The 19,743-nt window shown below is 39.6% G+C and overlaps 1 protein-coding gene across 1 annotated transcript in view; it reads left to right on the top strand.

The window, feature by feature from the left end:
• Nucleotides 1-4,209: 4,209 nt before the first annotated feature.
• Rab18 (RAB18, member RAS oncogene family) overlaps nt 4,210-19,743 on the top strand; it is a 29,786-nt gene continuing 14,252 nt past the window's right edge. Inside the window, exons 1-3 of the mRNA XM_027405479.2 lie at nt 4,210-4,366; nt 10,511-10,566; nt 18,692-18,753. Of these exons, the coding sequence (XP_027261280.1) occupies nt 4,299-4,366; nt 10,511-10,566; nt 18,692-18,753 (186 nt within the window). The 5' untranslated portion in view covers nt 4,210-4,298. The remainder of the gene's footprint in view (nt 4,367-10,510; nt 10,567-18,691; nt 18,754-19,743) is intronic.

The raw sequence follows: 19,743 nt of genomic DNA, 5'->3' as shown, positions 1-19,743 counted from the left end.
CTGAAAAATTTGCCTCCAAGGTTAACTTTCACACAAAATTTAATGATATAAATCTAACACATTTCCTGTTGACTTCTTTCTTGGATTCTCTTTCTTATCAGTGGCACTGAGATGGGGAACATTGGAAAAACATTTGATATCTCAGTCTTCCTTTTAATTCTCTCTTCTTCACTGGTCATGGAACAATATTCCTATTGTTTTTTTGTAGGCATCCCTTTATTGCCAACAACCTCACCCCACCATCCCTACAACTTGGGGCTTCTAGATAATTCCTTATGAGGTCCCTAGACCTTTATTCCTCTATCTCCTTATTTTTTTGTGTGTGTACACGCTTTTTTCCATCAAAAGATCATATTTACTTCTTTCTCTGATGTCTAAAACTTTTGATACTAACACTATCCTTAACACAATCCACCAACCCCTTAGATCATGAGTCAATGCTGTACTCAGCCAACAACTGTTCCCTGTTGTTCTCATTTCTTGATTATATACTGTGCACATGTGGGTTTTTTCACACTGTGTGTTCCTGTCAATAGCAGGACAAGATCCTGTCCATCATGCTTATGTAAAATGGATTTTTTTCTCCTTTCTTTCATGAATCATTTTCTGGTTGCTGCAAGCTTCAGTGACCAAGTGTCAGTCTTCTGTTGTGTTCAGGTTTCAGGTCCTTAAATTCAAATACAGATTGAAAATGTAGTGTTTGTGTGTGTGTGTGTGTGTGTGTGTGTGTGTGTGTGTGTGTGTGTGTGTGTGCCTGCCCACGTTTATGAATGCAGAAGCCAGAGATCACTATGGATCAATTGATGTGCTCCATTTATGCATTTGTTTAGTTTTTATTTTTCTGAGGCAGGGTTTCCGCTGGAGCTCACTGAATGGCTAGTCTGGATGGCCAGTAAGCTCCAGGGCTCTAGCTGTATGTCTCCCTGGTCATGCTGAGGTTCCTGACTCAGTCCCACCATGTCTGGTTTTTACATGGATGCTGCTGAGCCAAGTTCAGGTCCTTATCCTTACACAAGGCTCTTTACCAACTGAGCCATCTCTGCAGTCCCTGAAGGAATATGTTTAAATGGCATCTGTGCTGAGCATGTACAGGCATTTTTCTTAGATTATTTTCTCAAAGGCTCAATTGACTTATTGGTGCACAACTGCTTATATATGTCCAGCAGTACCTGATAATGGGTGTGTGTGTGCCAGACAATATTGAGGATCCTTTTCCCAATTGAAATGTTCAGGATAGCAGGTTTGTTTTTTTTTTTTTTTTTTCCAGGCAGGGTTTCTCTGTGGCTTTGGAGGCTGTCCTGGAACTAGCTCTTGTAGACCAGGCTGGTCTTGAACTCACAGAGATCCACCTGCCTCTGCCTCCCGAGTGCTGGGATTAAAGGCATGTGCCACCAACGCCCGGCAGGATAGCAGTTTTTTCTGTTTGTTTGTTTGTTTGTTTTGTTTTTTTTGAGACAGGCTTTCTCTGTGTGTCCCTGGCTGTCCTGGAACTCCCTGTGTGGACCAGGCTGCCCTCAAACTCAGATACCTGCATCTGCCTACCGATAGTTGGGATTAAAGGCACGTGCCACCACCACCTGGCTCAGAATAGCTCTTTAAGAACTATTCAAATCTATTCTAATAACAGGTAAGGAAACTATATTGTTCCAAATCTCTTAAGTTGTTTAGAGTTTTTTTTTAAATCAAGAAATAGTTTTGAACAGAAATGAGGCCTGAGATCTCATCCCAAGAACTTTGAAAAGGAAGAAGGACGGGAGGGAGGAAGGAAGGAAACTTTTTAACGCAAGTTCTTCAGAGCAAAGATTGCATTAATTGCTGAAGTCAAAAATAATGAGCAGACATTATGTAACTCTGCTTTTAAGAAGCAAATGTTGTGGGGCTAGAGCCCTTGCTCCTTGCTCCTCCAGAGCATCCAAGTTCTGTTCCCAGTACCTATGCTCAACTGCTCTCTCTCTCTCTCTGTCTCTCTCTCTTCCTCTCCCTTCCCCCTCTCTCTCTCACACACAAAGAAAAGAAGCACAAACAGACAGTTTAACACAATTGCAATACTGTGGGATACATACTGCCATAAGAACACAGGACACTAGCAGAATTTCTCATTTAAGCAGGTAACACATGCCTGGGGGTGGAGGGAGTAATCAGGGAAAGAGACTGAAGAGGTGGAATGTGAAGGAGCTGTCTTGGCAAAGGTGTGTGACAATGTGGAGGGGAAAGAGGCCAGGACAAGCACTCCTCCAGGCAGAACTGTGTGCAAGGCTCCTGATTACTGAAAATTTGTTTTGTTTGACTGGAAGAGAAAACTCAAGGCATAGAAAGAATATCAAAGAGATGAAGCTGGAGTGATAACAACAGGATGTCTTAAGTCAGCATTTAAAATTCATTTGGCTGCAGTATTATAATGAAGTGAGAAGTAACTAGAGGAAGGATTCCTGTTGTGCAGGCGACATGGTATCAAGTTCACAGATAAACATTACATAAGTGATTTTAGGCATGCTTGAACTGTGAGAACTAAGAGGATGTGGGAGTGAGGGAAAGGAAATTGAATGGGTGTTAATGTTACTCATTATGAAGGAAGTCAAGATAAAAACATGCAATTGGGAGAAGATAATGAGTTCAGTGTCAACCTTGGTCCATGGCAGTTTTTCTTGGCACACACCCAGGAGATATGTTGGAGTTGTGTGTGTTGGCTTGAATTCGAGGAGAAATATCTAAGCCAGAAATATAACTGTAAGACTCATCAAAGTAAATGGAAGAAGCATTGTTGATCCAAGAGACATCAAGGGGCAGTACACACACACACACACACACACACACACACACACACACACACACACACACACACACAGAGAGAGAGAGAGAGAGAGAGAGAGAGAGAGAGAGAGAGAATAAAACTAGTGTAAGAGACAAGCAGCAAGAAAATCTCCAAATGATAAACAGAACTGCACAAAAAAACCCTAGAAATGGCCACAAGATAGGAACAAATGGAAAACAGCTCAATTCTCACACTGATTCTTCACTCTTTTGGCTATTAGATATTAAGAAACCTTGCTCTAATGAGACATGTCTGTAGAAGAGTAGAGAATAAGTGAAGTAACTAAGCATATAGTATTTTAGAAGACGGTGTTACATAGAAAAATTAAAAGGATGCATAGCAAATGCTGGAGATATCTGTAAATTTTAGAAGTACAGACAAGGACTTGACTTCACCAAAGGCATTTGTTATCTTAAGAACTCTACTAGGCATTTAACAAATTAATTTTGTTTTGTTTTATTTTTGAGATGCTCTCACTGTGTAGCTATGGCTGGAACTCAATATTGTAAACTAGGCTGGCCTCACCCTCACAGAAATCCACCTGCCTCTGTCTTCTAAGTGCTGGGATTAAAGACCCGTGCCACCATGCCTGGCTAAAAACTATTTCTTAACTGATTCGAAATTTTACTTATATGTTTTTTTAAGCAAATGTCTTTGACACATGACATTAGCCACAACCACAGGGAAGCAAGGCAGAATTAATGTTGAGTGCCCACCAGATATTTTGCTAGCTAACTGATAAGAGTTCAGGTAACCTCATCAAGAATAAACAGCTTAGTGGAGAGATGGGCATAGGCATGTTATTCTTGCAGGAGTGATGAATTAGTTGAAGTTGGACCAAAGATCTGCTGCACGTACAGGATCTATCTTTAGTTCCTCACAAGATAAATGCACATTCTTAAACCTAACAGAGGGAAGCCATGAAGTCACTGCCTGTTCACAACTATCCTTAAGCTCTTTCCTGGACTCAGTCTACCCAACAATTCTAAAGAGCTGTTCCTTTAAAAAGGTTGTCCCTGATGTGGAGAGACAGTTGAGGAGGTTCAGCAATGAAGATGTTTACACAGTACTGCTGTGTCTATATTTAAGACAGTTTACCTCAAACGACCAAGTTTTGCCCACCGCAACAGCTGTCATGAAGCTGCTGACGTAACATCCAGACATCCAAGTTTAAAACCGGAAGCGGGAGGAGTTAGAGCTGGGGTGGAGCCAGCGCCCGGAAGAAGGTAGGCGGATTTACACGCAGCCCTGCCCATCTGCCCCTGTGCAACTCAGGAGCCACCCGGAAAAACGCTTGCGTTCCGGGGAGTGCGCAGACGCACAGACGCCTCTGGGCGGAACCGGGCGGTCTGTGGCCTCCCTTGCCCAAACATCCTGTGAGAGAGGGAGGGCGTGGTCACGGCGGTGCGCATGCGCAGGCCGCCTTCTCCGGCACGGGGGATCGCTGACGGGGACGGGGGCTGGGTCCGAGGAGAGCGGGCGCAGGATGGACGAGGACGTGCTGACCACTCTGAAGATCCTCATCATCGGCGAGAGTGGGGTGGGCAAGTCCAGGTGAGGCGGTGCGCGGCGCGCCTCGGCCTCTGGGGCTGCGGGTTGCTCTCCCGGAACGGTCGCTGCGGCCCGATTGGCTCCGCCCCGGCCGGGCGCCGGGCTCAGGCCTCGCAGGCCGGGTTCCTCCCAGCTCCCGCCGGGGCAATCCGGACCCCTTTGGCTTCTTACACCCCTTGAGTCCAGCCTGCTTGTCACCCCTAGAGTCTGGTCAGCTTGTCACCCCTAGAGTCCGGTGGGCCTGTCATTCCTAGATTCTAGCTTGCCTGCCAGCCCTAGAGTCCAGTGGCCTTCAACCATAGAGCCCATTCGGCCTGTCACCCCTTGACTCCAGCCAGTCGTCACCCCCGGAGTTGAGATCAACAATAACTATCACTTTGCGATTTCAGTAGAACTGTCCTTCGAATACTTGATGTTCTACACAGAAACTTCGATGACGTCTTAGGTCACATTCCTGGCTCATTTTAGAGCAATCTTTTGTTGTATATTTTATCTATTCTTTTTATCTATCTATCTATCTATCTATCTACCTATCATGTTCGCAGTGAAAGAACTCTTTTGGTAACTTTTAAGCACAGGGTCCGTTAAGCAGTGAGCCACCTTTAAGTGGGATTATTCTTGGTTTGCCACATCATAAAGACATGAAAGGAAAAATACTGTACTGTCTTTTTTGCTTTGACTCTTTCTTGGGGAAGGATTATTGTTGACAGTAGAGTTGTGTATTAGGTCAGAGGTGGACCTAGGTGGGTGTTGCCAGAGGGTTATGATTTCATCCAGGTCTGAACAAAGTTCTCCAGATGAAGTCATCCTTGTTCTCTGGATTAAGAATAAATGTTATTTGAGTGCCTCTTGATCTTTAAACAGTATTTAAATCCCAGAAAGCTATTAACAATTTCATATTTGACTTTACCTTGCATGATCTTTCAAATGACTTTTTAAAGCATTTCATAAAGACTTAGATTTTTAGGTACTTAAGTATTTTCAAGCTTACTAAATAAACCCGAATCTTTCTGTATTTTTAAAAACTTGACAATCTATTTTCATAGTTTGTACCCCTTTACTGTGTACTTCTAGTGTCCCATAGTGACATACTTCTGAACACCAAGGAACGAATTAAAGGACTCTCCATAACAATAGAATGGCGTGTGCTAAAGTAACTAATACAATTTTTATGATTACTCTTTTGGTACATGAGTGTTAAAAGGTTTATGTAATGAACATAGTTTTACTAGGAATCATACACTTTCATGATCTTTCTTTTATTCATTTTTACTTGAGAAAGAACCTACATGAAGTTTGTTTTGTTTTCTGTCTTTTGAAGTAGAGTGTCTCTATGTGATCCAGGCTGTCCTGGAAAGTTTTATGTCACTGAGCTGGCCTCAGACTAGGAATCCTCCTCTTCCAGCCTCCAGAGCACAAAGATTACAGGCATGTATCACCATGCTTAGAGCTTGTTTTTGAAATCAAGAATAACAGGTTGTCATCTCAACCCAGTGTGTGGTTGGCTGAGACAGTGATGGGTGAAATCGAGTATTTTAGGATTTTCTAGAAGATTAACTGGTGTTCCCCTTGTATTATTGTTTTTATTTTATTTAGTTTTTTTTTAATATTTCTTTTCTTTCTTTTTTTTTTTTTTTTTTGGTTTTTCGAGACAGGGTTTCTCTGTGACTTTGGAGGCTGTCCTGGAACTAGCTCTTGTAGACCAGGCTGGTCTCGAACTCACAGAGATCTGCCTGCCTCTGCCTCCCAAGTGCTGGGATTAAAGGCGTGCCACCATCTCCCAGTTTATTTAGTTTCTTGAAACTAAAGTTCTGGTTGATAGACTGTCTGACTTGGGACTTGCTATGTATGTCAACAACAGTTGGCCTGGTATTTACAACCCTACCTCAGTCCTTCAAGTGCTAGGATTATAGGCATGTTATATCAGGCCTGGTTCTGATTATACCTTTAAAGTGTGTTGAGTGGATTTCTTTCCTTATTCACTCCTCTAGACAATCTTATTTGGGTCAAATGTACTTTAGTACTTAATGATGAATAATGAATTGCTCACTGAAAAACTTTTAACATTTTAGCTCATTTAAAACAGTATTGGGCCAGCATAGTGGCGAATGCCTTTAATTCTAGCATTAGGGAGGCAGAGGCAGGCGGATCTTTGAGTTCAAGGCCACTCTGGTCTACAGGGCAAGTTCCAGGACCACCAGGACTATACAGAGAAACCTTTTCTTTAAAAACCAAAACAATAATAAACCAGTATTAGAGTTAGGGAACTAGAATATTGCTTTGCAAAATTGTGGGAAATAGCCTTGACCACTTATCTTTGTGGATATGACAAGAATAAATGACTCTATTATGATAGAAGCCTCTGCCCTTTAAGGCAAATTGGTACAGAAACATTTGTCATAGACATGACCTTGAAGGGGTTGTTCTAACCAGTAGTTGTTTATCTTTTTTTCACAGAGCTAGACCAAGTGAGGTAGCAGTGGGTTGTTGAGAAATTGTTGTACAGCAGAGGATAATAATCTGATCAAGTGGATTTTTTCTAGTTGATTTCAGGCTGTTAGAAAGTTGCAGTAGACATGAGGTGGGGATTGGTTTGTAGCCTTCTGTATGATACTTGAACAGTGTAGTACTCCATCTGAGAACCACACTGGTACACAAACTCTCCCAAACACTTAAATGTACCATTAAAGGCTATGATTCGGTGGTTCAGCTTGGCAAAGTATAAATGTGGCCAAGTGTATCAAGTGCTGGAATGAATATTATGTAAATTGCTATCCATTCTACATTTCTTTCCTTCCAATTTCTAAGTGGATTTTATTTGTACAGTAAGAATTATAGATGAGTTATAATCATAGTGTTTCTGTATTGTTCTTAAATTTTTTGTTTTTTATTTTTATTTGTGGGTTTGTGAGTGTAGGCCCCCTGAGAGGCCAGAAGAGGGCATCTGTTCCCCTGGAGCTGGAATAGGAGGGTAAACTACTGGATGTGGGTGCTGGGAATGGGATGGGTGCTAAGAACAAGTGCTAACTGCTGAACTATCTCCCCAGTCCTTCTGCTTTTATTTTTTAATGTTTTATATAACCACTCTTAGCTCAGGATAGCCTGGAACTCACTGTGTAACCCAGGCTGGCCCCAAGAATCAAACTTGGAGCAGTCCCATACCACCCCCTTTCTCTTTTTGCTTCAGCCTTCCAATTTCTGACATTTTAGGCATGCACTCCCCCACCCCCTAAAAAAAAGCCCTGACTTCTTCACACTATTATAAATTTAGTATTGTTTACACGGCATACTCTTCCATCTGTAGTTCCACATGCAAAATATTTTTCTCTTTTAACTTTGAAAGTAGAAATGTTTGTGTTAGGTTTTTTTTTTTTTTTCTTTCTTTCTCCACCCCTCCCCCCAGACGGGGTTTCTCTGTATTGTTTTGGAGGCTCCCTCTGGAATGGCACTCCCTCTGGAGACCAGGCTGGCCTTGAACTCACAGAGATCCGCCTGCCTCTGCCTCCCAAGTGCTGGGATTAAAGACGTGTGCCACAAACGCCCGGCCACAATGTGAATTCTTAATCACTTTTGTGTTGGGTATATGGATTCCTTTCATAATCTAATAGAGAAAAAGGCTGTACCTACATAGAGTTCAGAATATATTTGGTGCTGCTGGTGTGCCTCTGGCTGTACTCAGAGTTTATATTAAAGTGTTTTGCTTCACATGGTATCAGTTTCCTGTCTTTGCTAACAAAGTACCTCTAGTGACAAATTGCCTTGTATATGGACTGGCAGGTACAGAAGAAACAGTGTCTGGCATGTTGTCATTATGTTCAATTAAAATCCTCAATACCATTCTGATTGCTTGTATTTTTATAGTATTGCCATGGCTACTATTGTAAAACGTAATGTTAGCCCGGTTAGCCCACCTTTTCTTTTCTCTTCTTTTCTTTTCTTTTTGTTTTTTTTGAGACAGTTTCTCTGTGTAGCTTTGGAGCCTGTCCTGGTACTTGTTCTGTAGACCAGGCTAGCCTTGAACTCATAGAGATCCACCTGCCTCTGCCTCCAGAGTGCTGGGATTAAAGATGTGTGCCACCAACCCCCCCTTTTCTTTTTCTTTCTTTCTTTCTTTCTTTCTTTCTTTTTTTTTTTTTTTTTTTTTTTTTTTTTTTTTTTTGTAGCTTTGGAGCCTGTCCTGGCACTCGCTCCCCTTTTCTTCTTTTGAGAGAGGTTTTCTCTTACGTAGCCTTAGCTGTCCTAGAACTCCACTATGTAGATCAGGCTAGCCTGCATATATTTGTCTGCCTCTGTCTCCAGAGTGCTGGAACTAAAGGTATGAACCATCACACCTGGCTAGCCTGCATTTTTTGTGGCCATGTTTTCTGAGTATAGAAGTATGTCTTTTCTGTTCTTAAATTCTAGGTAGCTGGGTGCATTGGGACAGGATATTTTGTACAAATAGCTATTAAGAGTCATAAGTTTGTTACTTAACTTTTGATTTTGTCGTTTTTGTTTTTTGAGACAGGGTTTCTCTGTGTAGCCCAGACTGCCGTGGAACTAGCTCTGTAGACTAGGCTGTCCTGGAACTCACAGAATCCCATTTGCCTCTGCCTCCAAGTGCTGGGATTAAAGGTGTGTGCCACCATGCCCCACAATATTTTTTTTTATTGAAAATATTTTTTTTTTAACATATTCTTCTTGTGGTCTGTCCTTCCTTGTCTTCTCCCAGATCCTCCCCACCCATTCAACTCAGTACCTACTTTCTCTCTTTAGAAAACAAACAGGCCAAAAAACAAATCAGAGTTTAAAAAAAATAAAAGCACAAGAAACTTACACACACACACACACACACACACACACACACACCATGCAAAAGATCAGAAAGTTAAAAAAAAAATACACAAACAAAGCAATCTGGGACAGAAAATCTCCCAATATGCCTTTTGAGTTCATTTTGATTTGGCTATCTACTGTTGGCATGGGGCTTGACCTTAAGTGTGGTTCATATACTCAGTGTCATTTAACTTATGTTGGAAGTAAATAAAAGTTTATGTCCAGTTGTTAAGTAGAAACTGCTGAATTTTGACTGTTATTTGTTACTTTGACTATATTGTGTCCGTTTTTGTAAGAAATAAAACAGTGGAACCAGGAAAAAGCGAGTTTTTTTTTTTTTTTAACTACAATTGATAGTGCTGTGTTTGAGACTCTCAGGAAGCTGTTGTGGTCTGTGAACACATCACTAGCTGCAGTAATCACAGCCTGTAGAATATTTCTCAAGGCTCTCACGCAGACTCAGGCTGATGAAACCGTGTACTTTAGGAGGTAGTGTGCAGGAGGAGATGATTAGCTTTGTAAATATGGGGCTCTAATGAAAACCTACAGAGTTTATTCTCAAAGAGCCTCTAGGAGGGGACACTTGACAGTTAATAAACCGTGCTGGGACCTACAGAGCCACAGTGGACCTTTCTATCCATTCTTTGCTACTTTCTTTACCTTTATTTCCGAGGTTAGTCCTTCTCCCCTTACACTTTCACCGTGGAAGTTAGCTTCTGCTGATTTCCTTCCATTTTGGTTGAGGTTAACTTTTCAAACTGCAGACCAGTCCTTGTCATACTGTCCTTAAAAGCCCATGGTAGTTTTAATTTCCTATGTGGTTTCTGTGCCTTATCCAGCTTTTGCCTGGCTGTCACCCTCTTTTTCCTCGATGTTTGACTGCACACCTTTATGCTATTACTTGTTAGAGTTTGCTGTGCTTGTACATCTTCCTGTTTTTATTTAATCAGAGTGAAATAATGAGCTCTTATGATTCTAAGAGACTGTTGTTCCCCTGCCATCCCTATCAGCGTGAGATGTTGCTGTGTCTTTTTCTTAGAAGAGTTTACCAATACAGATTTGAACAAAAAGAAAAACTTTGACTCTTCAGGAACTGTGTAGAAGAGCAGAGGCATATATTTGTTATTGGATTCCTTTAGTCTTGGGAGTCTTAGAAATTTATAATTCAATTACTGCCTTTTCAATACCCTAATCCCCTGCAGACCTTCATCGGCTCTTCTGTCTGTATCTAAGTAGTTAGTCATTGTAATAAAATGTAGCAATTGCGGCTTATATGTCATATGATTAGAAATAGAAAGGTAAAGTACTAACCTGTCTTTAACTCTCTTTTAGCCTGCTCCTGAGGTTCACAGATGACACCTTTGATCCAGAACTTGCAGCAACAATAGGTGAGCTAAGTTTACAAGTCTAATAGAAATGCCATATATTTTTATGCCTTTGGGCTCTGTGTTTACCCCTTCTCTTCTCAGAACCTGCACCATCTGTGGAGACCTTGTCTGTGAGACTTAGCTTTGGTGTCCATAAGCCTTGTCTCTCATCTTGCGCCATTTCCTTAGCACTACTGACACGATGGTTTGCACACACATTTCATTCCCATACTATGGATTGTTTTTTTATTCTGAATCAGATAGTAGTAATTTAATATTTACTGCATTCCAGTGATCATAGTGATGAGTAATACAAATTTGGTCTTTGTTACCATGGACCTAGCAGCAAAGGCTGTTAATTTTATACTTTTAACATTTGCTACAGTATTTATTGTATATTTTTAATTTCTATCCTTGATAACAGTTATTAATTATTAGGAGCTATGATACCAAAATCAATTGTGTATCTATTCACATGCAAGTGTATTGATGCATAGAGACTTTTCTCCTCTATCACCTCCACCTTAATCTTTGAGTTAGGGCTTCTCACTGAACCTGAAGCTCTCCAATCTGGCATGACTGATGGGTTGACAAATCCTAGGATCCTCCTGTCTCTGATTCCCCAAAGCTGAGGTAACAGACACAAACCGTGCCCAGCTTTTACATGGGTGCTAGAGATGTGGACTGTCTTCATGCTTATGTGGCAAGCACTTTACTTAATGAGTCATTCCCCCAGAGTCCCAAAAGCATTTTAGAAATAAAATTTAGAGTGCTTGAAAGTGGCTTGTCGTCTAGACTATTAAAGATCTTAATGTCATTGTTAGTGAAAGTAGAAAGTTGCTGTTAACTGGCTTTATTTATTGTGGGATAATTTAATTTCAGGCTTAGAGGGAAATGGGGAATTCTATATATTCTACTCACATTCTCTGAATGCTAATGTTTATCACTTGCTTTATTCTTTGTGTATGAGCATGTGCACATGTGTATACATGTATGATTGTGAAGGTCAGAGTACAGTCATCATTCCTCGGGCACTCTTACTTTCTTTTTTTTTTTTTTTTTTTTTTTTTGAGACACAGTCCTCTCCCTGGCCAGGAATTCTCCAAGGAACCTGGGCAGGCTGGCCAGCAAGCACCTCTGTCTTAGTCAGGGTTACTCTTACTGTGGTAAAATGCCATGACCAAAGCAACTCAGGGAGGAAAGAGTTTATTTTGTTTTATGCTTCCACATCACAGCCGTGATCCAGGGAAGTTGGGACAGGAAGACAAATAGAACAGGAACTTGGAGTCAGGAGCTGATGCGGAGGCCATGGAGAAGTGTTGCTTACTGGTTTGCTCCTCATTGCTTGCTCAGCTTGCTTTCAGTGTCACCTACCCAGGGATGGCTCAGCTCACAGTGAGCTGAGCCCTCACACATCAACTGTAAATCAAGAAAATACCCACAGACTTGTCCACAGGTCATTCTGGCAGGGTATTTCCTCAGTCGAGCTTCCCCCTTTCCCAAGGACTCTAACTTGTGTCAAGTGCTAGGATGGTAGATGTGTGCTACTGTGCCTGGCTTTTCTTATCTGGGTTTTGGGGATGGAAATCAGGTCCTTATGTTTGCAGAGTAAGATCTTTACTGACTTAGCCATCTCTCTCTATCTACTGTGCCTTATCATTTCTTATGTTGCATCAAACATAGGATTATTTTTAATTGAATTGCTTAAGAATATGTTGCAGACTTTTGTCTTTAATATCTAAGCATTTTAATGTATGTTTCCTAAATGAACAAAGAGAATTTTGTCTGTTGACAGAATTCATCAACTGCCTATACAACAAAATTAAAGTTAGGCCTAAATTCTGTTTTGGGTCAAGAAAATTTAGTCATCTCCAGTTCCTGACCCCTCACTCTGCTTTAGGCAGGTTCTCACACTAGCTCAGATTGGCCTGAAAGTCACTCTATAGCATGGAGTGGTTTCAAACTGGTGGCAACCCTCCTGCCCCAGCCTCCCAGTTATTGGGATTATAGACTTCAGCCACTATGCCCACATCTCTTCAGTCTCGTTTAAATTTTAACAGTTCTTTGGTTGTCTGTCCATGATGTCTGACAGTTTTAAAGTGTACAGGCCAGTTGCTCTATAGACTATCTCTCTCTCATTTCATTTTCCCAGTGTCTTCCAAGATCTGTTCTAGCTATCCTATTTTTTTTTTTTCATCAGGGATAGGAACTCTACAAAAATCTTCCTAGAGTGTTGTAGCAAGAGGAGCCTGTGTGTATTGTTTTTTTGCTGTTGGGCACTCTTAGTACCACAAGGTGCCCAATTTCTTCATTGTAATGTTTGTAGCTTTCCTGTGGAAAGACACTTTTGAGATTGTATATGTGTCCTGTTTCTTCTCATGGTTTTGTGCTCTTGTTTTAGCCTGTAGCAGATAGAAAAGATAATATGTGGTTCTGTCATCCCAACTGTGGTCGTTAAATGACTTTTCAAATGCTTTCCTGCTGTCTACATTTAATACTTAGATTTCTATGAGGAAACATTCTTCTTTATTTGTTTCTATCAACACAGATTCAAAATGCCTCTAAATTTTTAATAGATCTTATTAGTCATTACTTAGCATTTGTGTGGCATAGGTGTTACGGATTTTTCCTTTGTGTGCCTTAAAAAAGGGAACCATTTAAGATACTAGCAAGTCAAACTCCATCTTGTTCTGGTTTTTATAGTATTTGCTCATTTTAAACTGTAATACAACTTGCTGTTCAGAGCATGGGTTGTTTTGTTCAGTAGTAGATAGTGAGACGTAGATGAGTAGCAACTGCCAGAAGGGATAACTTGACTGAAATGGAATTTTTCTGAGGAAGTAAATCACACCTAATATAAAAGTGTTATTTTAAACTGAATCGCATGAGGACTCAAATGACAGCCATCATGGGCTGCCTATGTTACTAAAAAGGCTTTGTCTTTTACCAAAACAAGTGCTAAAAAATATACTGATGAAAATATTTGTAATTTGTTCCCCAAGTAGGCCCTGAGGTTTTTAAAATCTTTACATTTGAGCATGAGATTATTTTCTGATTTCAGTTATAGCCATCACACACATGGGTTATAAGATAAAAACAGTTGGTTCTGCCATTTTTTTTTATCTTTTCCAGTTGTGAAAATTAGTTTTTTATACAAAATTAATATTTTACCTCACAATAGACTAGCTATGATCATGTCTTTATATTTCAGTAGTATAGTTAGAGATTAAAGTGTGTATCATGTATAAAGAAACTTTTTAAGAAGATTTTATTTATTAATTATGTATACAACATTCTGCTTCCATGTATATCTGCACACCAGAAGAGGGCACCAGGTCTCATAACGGATGGTTGTGAGCCACCATGTGGTTGCTGGGAATTGAACTCAAGACCTCTGGAAGAGCAGTCAGTGCTCTTAATCTCTGAGCTATTTCTCCAGCCCCATAAAGAAACTTTTAAGATAATTGTTGCATATAGTATTTCATAGTGGGACTTTAAGTTATATTTGCATTTTCATTTATTCATTGGTAATTAGCTGACATAACAGAGAGGGAAATACTAAAACACAATCCCAATATCCCATTAACATAGAAGACAGCTAAAATCTTCAAGCCACCAGGCAGGTGGACTCAATCCATAAAGTTGTAGTGAGTCTGTCCTGTCAGCCAGTTCCCAAAGAACAACATGAAGACTTATTAACTATGAAAGCTTGGCTGGTATCTTAGGCTTGTTTCTAACTAGCTCTTATAACTTAAATTAACCCATTTCTATTAATTTACTTTATGCCTTGTGGCTTTATTACCTCATCTCTATATTGCCCATTCTGCTTGCTCTTGGTGTCTCTGCCTTCTTCTTCCCAGTGTCCTGGCTGTCTGAACAGTCACCCCAAGGCTCCTCTGTAATGTTGGGACATCCTTCTTTGGCCTACTGACCTAAAATATCTGACAGACTTTTCTGTAAAGGAGGAATTTTGAAGGACTCGCCTACCTTGTCTTGGCAAAGTTCGGCAGTCACTTTGTTTTGTGTCCTGGTTGTCCAATTTGGACAGCATACTGTCAGCAGTCAAGGCAAGGGCCATTTCTTGCCTAGTGGCTAACTTTTGCCACAAAGGAAGCAAACTCTATGGAGGTTCTTTGATGTCCTTCATCTTCTCTGAAGTAGATTGGTGTTGCCAGGAGCAGATGTGTCTCATTGTCATGAAAAGCCTTATCTTTAAAACCTCTTAAATGCCATATCCTATAGATCTCTGAAATATTTGAAGACCACTTGTCTATCTAAAATATATCTCTGTTTGGCCTTGAAAACATACTTAACTACAAGTTTGTTATAGGTGACTAACTATCAACCTACATTTGTTTATTATCCTAAATAGTTTGTAACTTTATTTTTTTTTCTTTTTGGTTTTTCGAGACATGGTTTCTCTATGTAGCTTTGGAGCCTATCCTGGCACTCCCTCTGGAGATCAGACTGGCCTGGAACTCACAGATATCCTCCTGCCTCTGCCTCCCGAGTGCTGGGATTAAAGGCGTGAGCCACCAACGCCCAGCTAGTTTGTAACTTTCAAGGACTAGAAATTTACATTACATTGTTAAATGAGCTGCATAGGTACAATACCTTGTACAGGAGTAGAAACATATGTACAGTATAACAAAAATAACCTTAAATTTGTACCAATATACAGAAATCTACCATTGTAAAATATTTAAGACTAGTAATTGCTCTTTTTAGTTTTAAAGTAGATTCAATAATCTACCCTATTATCCTATCATTTCTGTATCCCCCTTTTTCTTTTCAGAACAAGACCCCTGAAGATAATCTCTTTTGTTCAGCTTTTTTCCTGACCATTACCAATCACAACTTGTAACCAATCCCCGCCTCCCCCCAAACAATTGCAAATATCTATAACCCAAAATGACCAAAAAATCCACCCCATCTCTTGGGAATGTGGGCATCATGTTCTCTAGACTTCTTCCTGATGTCTGGGGCAATGGCATCTTTGGGGGACACTGAGAAAATTAGGATAATGGTCAAATTCTGGGAGAGGTAGCTGTAACATTTGTTGTTCAGTCTCTGTGCAATGGGAAAGTGCAAAGAATTTCTGTAGTACTAACTAGAATAGTCTGTAAGGCTGCACCATCTCAGCCAGCAGCCTTGAAGTTGTTCTGGATATAGAACTCTGAGGAAACTGCAACAGAGGCACTCTGAGAGGCTGGATCACCTGGAGCACCCGTTTTTGTTGGTGTGTGGTTCACTTGCTCTGAAAACACCCATACATACATACATACATACATACATTCATTATCTGCATTAACACAAGTATGGCCTATGTGCTGTAAACAGGGCAGCCAAAGATGATTTTTTTGTTCTGTTTTGTTTTATGTTTGAGCAGGTAAAATATATGTCACCTGTTTTGTAGTTTTCTAGGTTTCTTTATGTCTGTAGCCAGGATTTTCAGGGTATATTCCCCGATCAAACCTGATCTCTATCAACCTTGAAGAAATCCACAGCCTTTTGTTTTCTGTAGAAACAAAAGCATAACCTCTTTCCCAAAGCAATACAGTTTTTTAAAAATTTCACTTAAAAATTAAGGCATTTTTAAAATATATAGGTTGGCTTAATTTAGCAGTCTCTTCCACAATCTAATGTCTCTCAGCAGCTGTTGTCCGTTCATTAGCATTCAAAAAATTCAAAGTTAACAAAGCACTGTATAAGGTCTAAACTCCCTGTGTTACAATATTTCCCATCCTCATGTGGCTTTTTTTTTTATTTTTTATTCTTTCTTTAAAGACTTTCTTATTTTTAAACTATTTTTATGACTGCATCCTTTTCCTTTTTTTTCCCCCTTAAACCTGCACACATTGTTAAAGACACTGTAGCCAATTAGAGTTTTTTTTTCCCCATCTGAACCTGCTTTACTGAGTATCTGTAACCTTTTCTCTCTGCATGAGCAAAACTTAAACCACCCTAACTAAGATATGACACGTGGTGACACTTGTAAATTCTAGGAGGTTTTTGTTTTATTGTTCTTGCTCTTTTAGGTTTTTCATTCTTCTTTCATAATCTGTGTCCTTTATCTTACTGTCCTGGCTAAAAATGTTCAGTGCTGTACAATACTGAGTATAGAGGTGGTGAGGATTGTCTTTATTTCATAACTGACAGCAAGGGAGAACTTAAGTGCGATGTTAATTGTGTGTGTTTTGCGGATTCCCTTTATCAGGTGAAGAAATCTCTTCTATCACAAGCTTATGGGGAAGGTTCCTCAGAAATGCATGTGTTTCTTGTACCCATTGATGAACAGATCTTCTTCAGTTTAACATAATAAAGTATACATTGCTTAATTTTCCATTTCTAAGATGAGCCCAGGTAGTTGCCATCTTTGTTGTTCTTTACCTACTTTTTTTTTCATTCATTTATTTAGTTCATAAATAAAGTCATGCACAATTATGATACATCTTTACCTACTTTTAAATTCATTAAGTAAGATTTTATTTGGGATTCCCATTTGTATTTGTGAAAGACAATAGTCATGGTTTTCTTTAGCTCATACCTTTTTCTGCTTCAGGAGTCAGTACAATATAGAACTTAGAAAAGAAAGAGTTAAGGAAGAGTCCACTTCAGTTTCCTCTAAGGTTTTGTTTAGAATCAATTTAGTTGAACTCACATGGGCTTTAGAGATTTTTCTCATGGGTAGACTTTTAACTACAGATTCAGTTTCTTTACTATATACAGGATCCCTCTAGGTCATTCATTTATTTAGCTGTTGTGTGATTATGGAGGTCAGTGTTCATACTCATGATGTGATGAAACATGCAGAACATGACCCATGCCATCTAAACTGTTTTTACATATATATCTCACTATCGTTCACTGTTTATTTCTAGAACTTTAAAATACTACTTTACTGCATCTTCTCTGCAGCTCTTGGTGACCTTTATTCTACTTTCTGTTTCTGTGAAGTTTGCCTATTCTGGGTACCTTGTACAAGTGGACTTGTGCAGCATTTGTCTTACTGTATCTGACTTATTTCACTTAGCAGAATATTTTCAAGGCCAATCCATGGCCAGTAGCTAATTCCATTCTTAAGTTCAAATAATATTTCATTGACTGTGTGTACCATTTTTTCTTGATCCATTGATTCACTGCTGAAAACTTGAATTGTTTCTACATTTTGGCAGTTGCTACATAGTGACAGATACCACTATGACTGTGTTGTCCAAGTAGATACTTAAGCCCCTGCTGTCCCTTCTTTTGGGTCTATACTTAAGTATGGTCCCATAGTGACAGATACCACTATGACTGTGTTGTCCAAGTAGATACTTAAGCCCCTGCTGTCCCTTCTTTTGGGTCTATACTTAAGTATGGTCCCGCTGCCTTTATCCATATGGTAGCTGTGCTTTTAATATCGGGGAATGCTGATCTGCTTTTCACAATAGCAGCTATGCACAGTTCTTGTTCTATCAGCAGTTCTCAACCTGTGGGTGGTGACCTCTCCTAAGACCATCCTGCATATCAGATATTTACATTACAATTCATAACAGTAGCAAAATTACAGTTACAAAGTAATAACAGAAGAATTTTATGGTTGGGGTTCATGACAACATGAGGAATTGTATTAAAGGGTTGCAGCATCAGGAGGGTTGAAAACCATCACTGTATATATTTGTCTGTACTTATTACTATCCATTTTTTAAAAAAAAATAGAGAATTTTACCCATTCCGTGTTGGTGTGTTGACTTATGTGGTCTTGTGCAGCAACCATATTACTGATAGTTCATGGGTGTAGTACCCAGACAGTACTTTGAACAAAGGTGTTGAAAACAGCCATGATCCACAAACAGCATTTTTCATTTTTTGGATCAGCACTTCAATTGTAGCTGCTGTTTTTCAGTATGCACAATGATCATCTCAAATGAACTTGAGATTTCCTTTTTCCAAAGTACAGGTAGGTATCTTGAATCCTAAAACCCCCTTTTCCATTTATACTATTAGTCTCAAGCTGTCCTTATCGATACCTTCAACTTTCAGGTCTAGAATTTTCAGAATTTAGGCATTTAATAAAGTATTTTTCTTTTTTTCTGATTTTCTTTATAATAAATTTAAAAATGATATTTTACTGATGACTTACCAAAATTTTCATTTCTTCAAGGTGTTGACTTTAAGGTGAAAACCATTTCAGTGGATGGAAATAAGGCTAAACTTGCAATATGGGTAAGAATTTTTAAAATGTACTTTTTAAAATTTATTTTTATTTTACTTCCGTGTATATCTACATGTCATGTTGTGCAGGGGTTATAGGAGGTTATGAGTCACCAGCTATGGATGTTGGCAGCCCAATATGGGTCCTCTAGAAGAACTGTGTTTTAGTTAGGGTTTTATTGCTGTGAAGAGAGGCCATGACCATTGCAACTCTTATAAAGGAAAACATTTAATGGGGGCTGGATTACAGTTCAGAGGTTTAGTCTGTTGTCATCATGGCAGGAAACTTGGCAGCACATAGGCAGACATGGTACTGGAGAAGGAGGGGAGAAGTCTATATCTCCCCTCAGCAGGCAGCAGGAAAAGAGACACACTGGGTCTGGTTTGAGCATGTGAAACTTCAGAGCCCATTTCCAGGACACACTTCCTCCAACAAGGCCACACCTCCTAATAGTGCCACTCTCTATGAGCCTGTGGGGGCCATTTTCATTCAGACTACTACAAAGCAGCGAATACTCTTAAAAGCTGAGCCATCTCTCTAGCCCATTAACATGTATTTTATTTATTTAATTTTTATTTCAATTGTATGTGCATGGTGTTTTGCCTGCATATATGTCCGTGTGCCACATATGTGCCTGGAGTCAGGAGTCCAGAAGGTGTTAGGTCCCCTGGAACTGGAGTTAGATAGTTGTGAAGCATGGTATCTTCAGCTATTACTTTGTAACAAAGCAGAATCTGATTTTGTTTAGTGTTCTAGAGATGAATGGACAATTTGTATTAAATAACATTTTTGGAGGGAATTTGATACTACTTAAAGGATGTACAATAATGATAATTGCATCTTATAACTGTGTAATTTGACAGGCTTTTAAATTTTTTTGAAATGTATGGTGCCTTCAGAATATATTCTGATTTTGTTTTTTAATTTTTGAAATGTGTAACACCATCAGAAATAGAACAGAGTATTAAAACTTCTCTGTAGTGTGCCAGGAAGGTGGTTGT

Source organism: Cricetulus griseus, chromosome 3 (genome assembly GCF_003668045.3).
Source record: "Cricetulus griseus strain 17A/GY chromosome 3, alternate assembly CriGri-PICRH-1.0, whole genome shotgun sequence".
NCBI lineage: Eukaryota > Metazoa > Chordata > Mammalia > Rodentia > Cricetidae > Cricetulus > Cricetulus griseus.
This window is presented reverse-complemented; position numbering and strand designations above follow the sequence as displayed.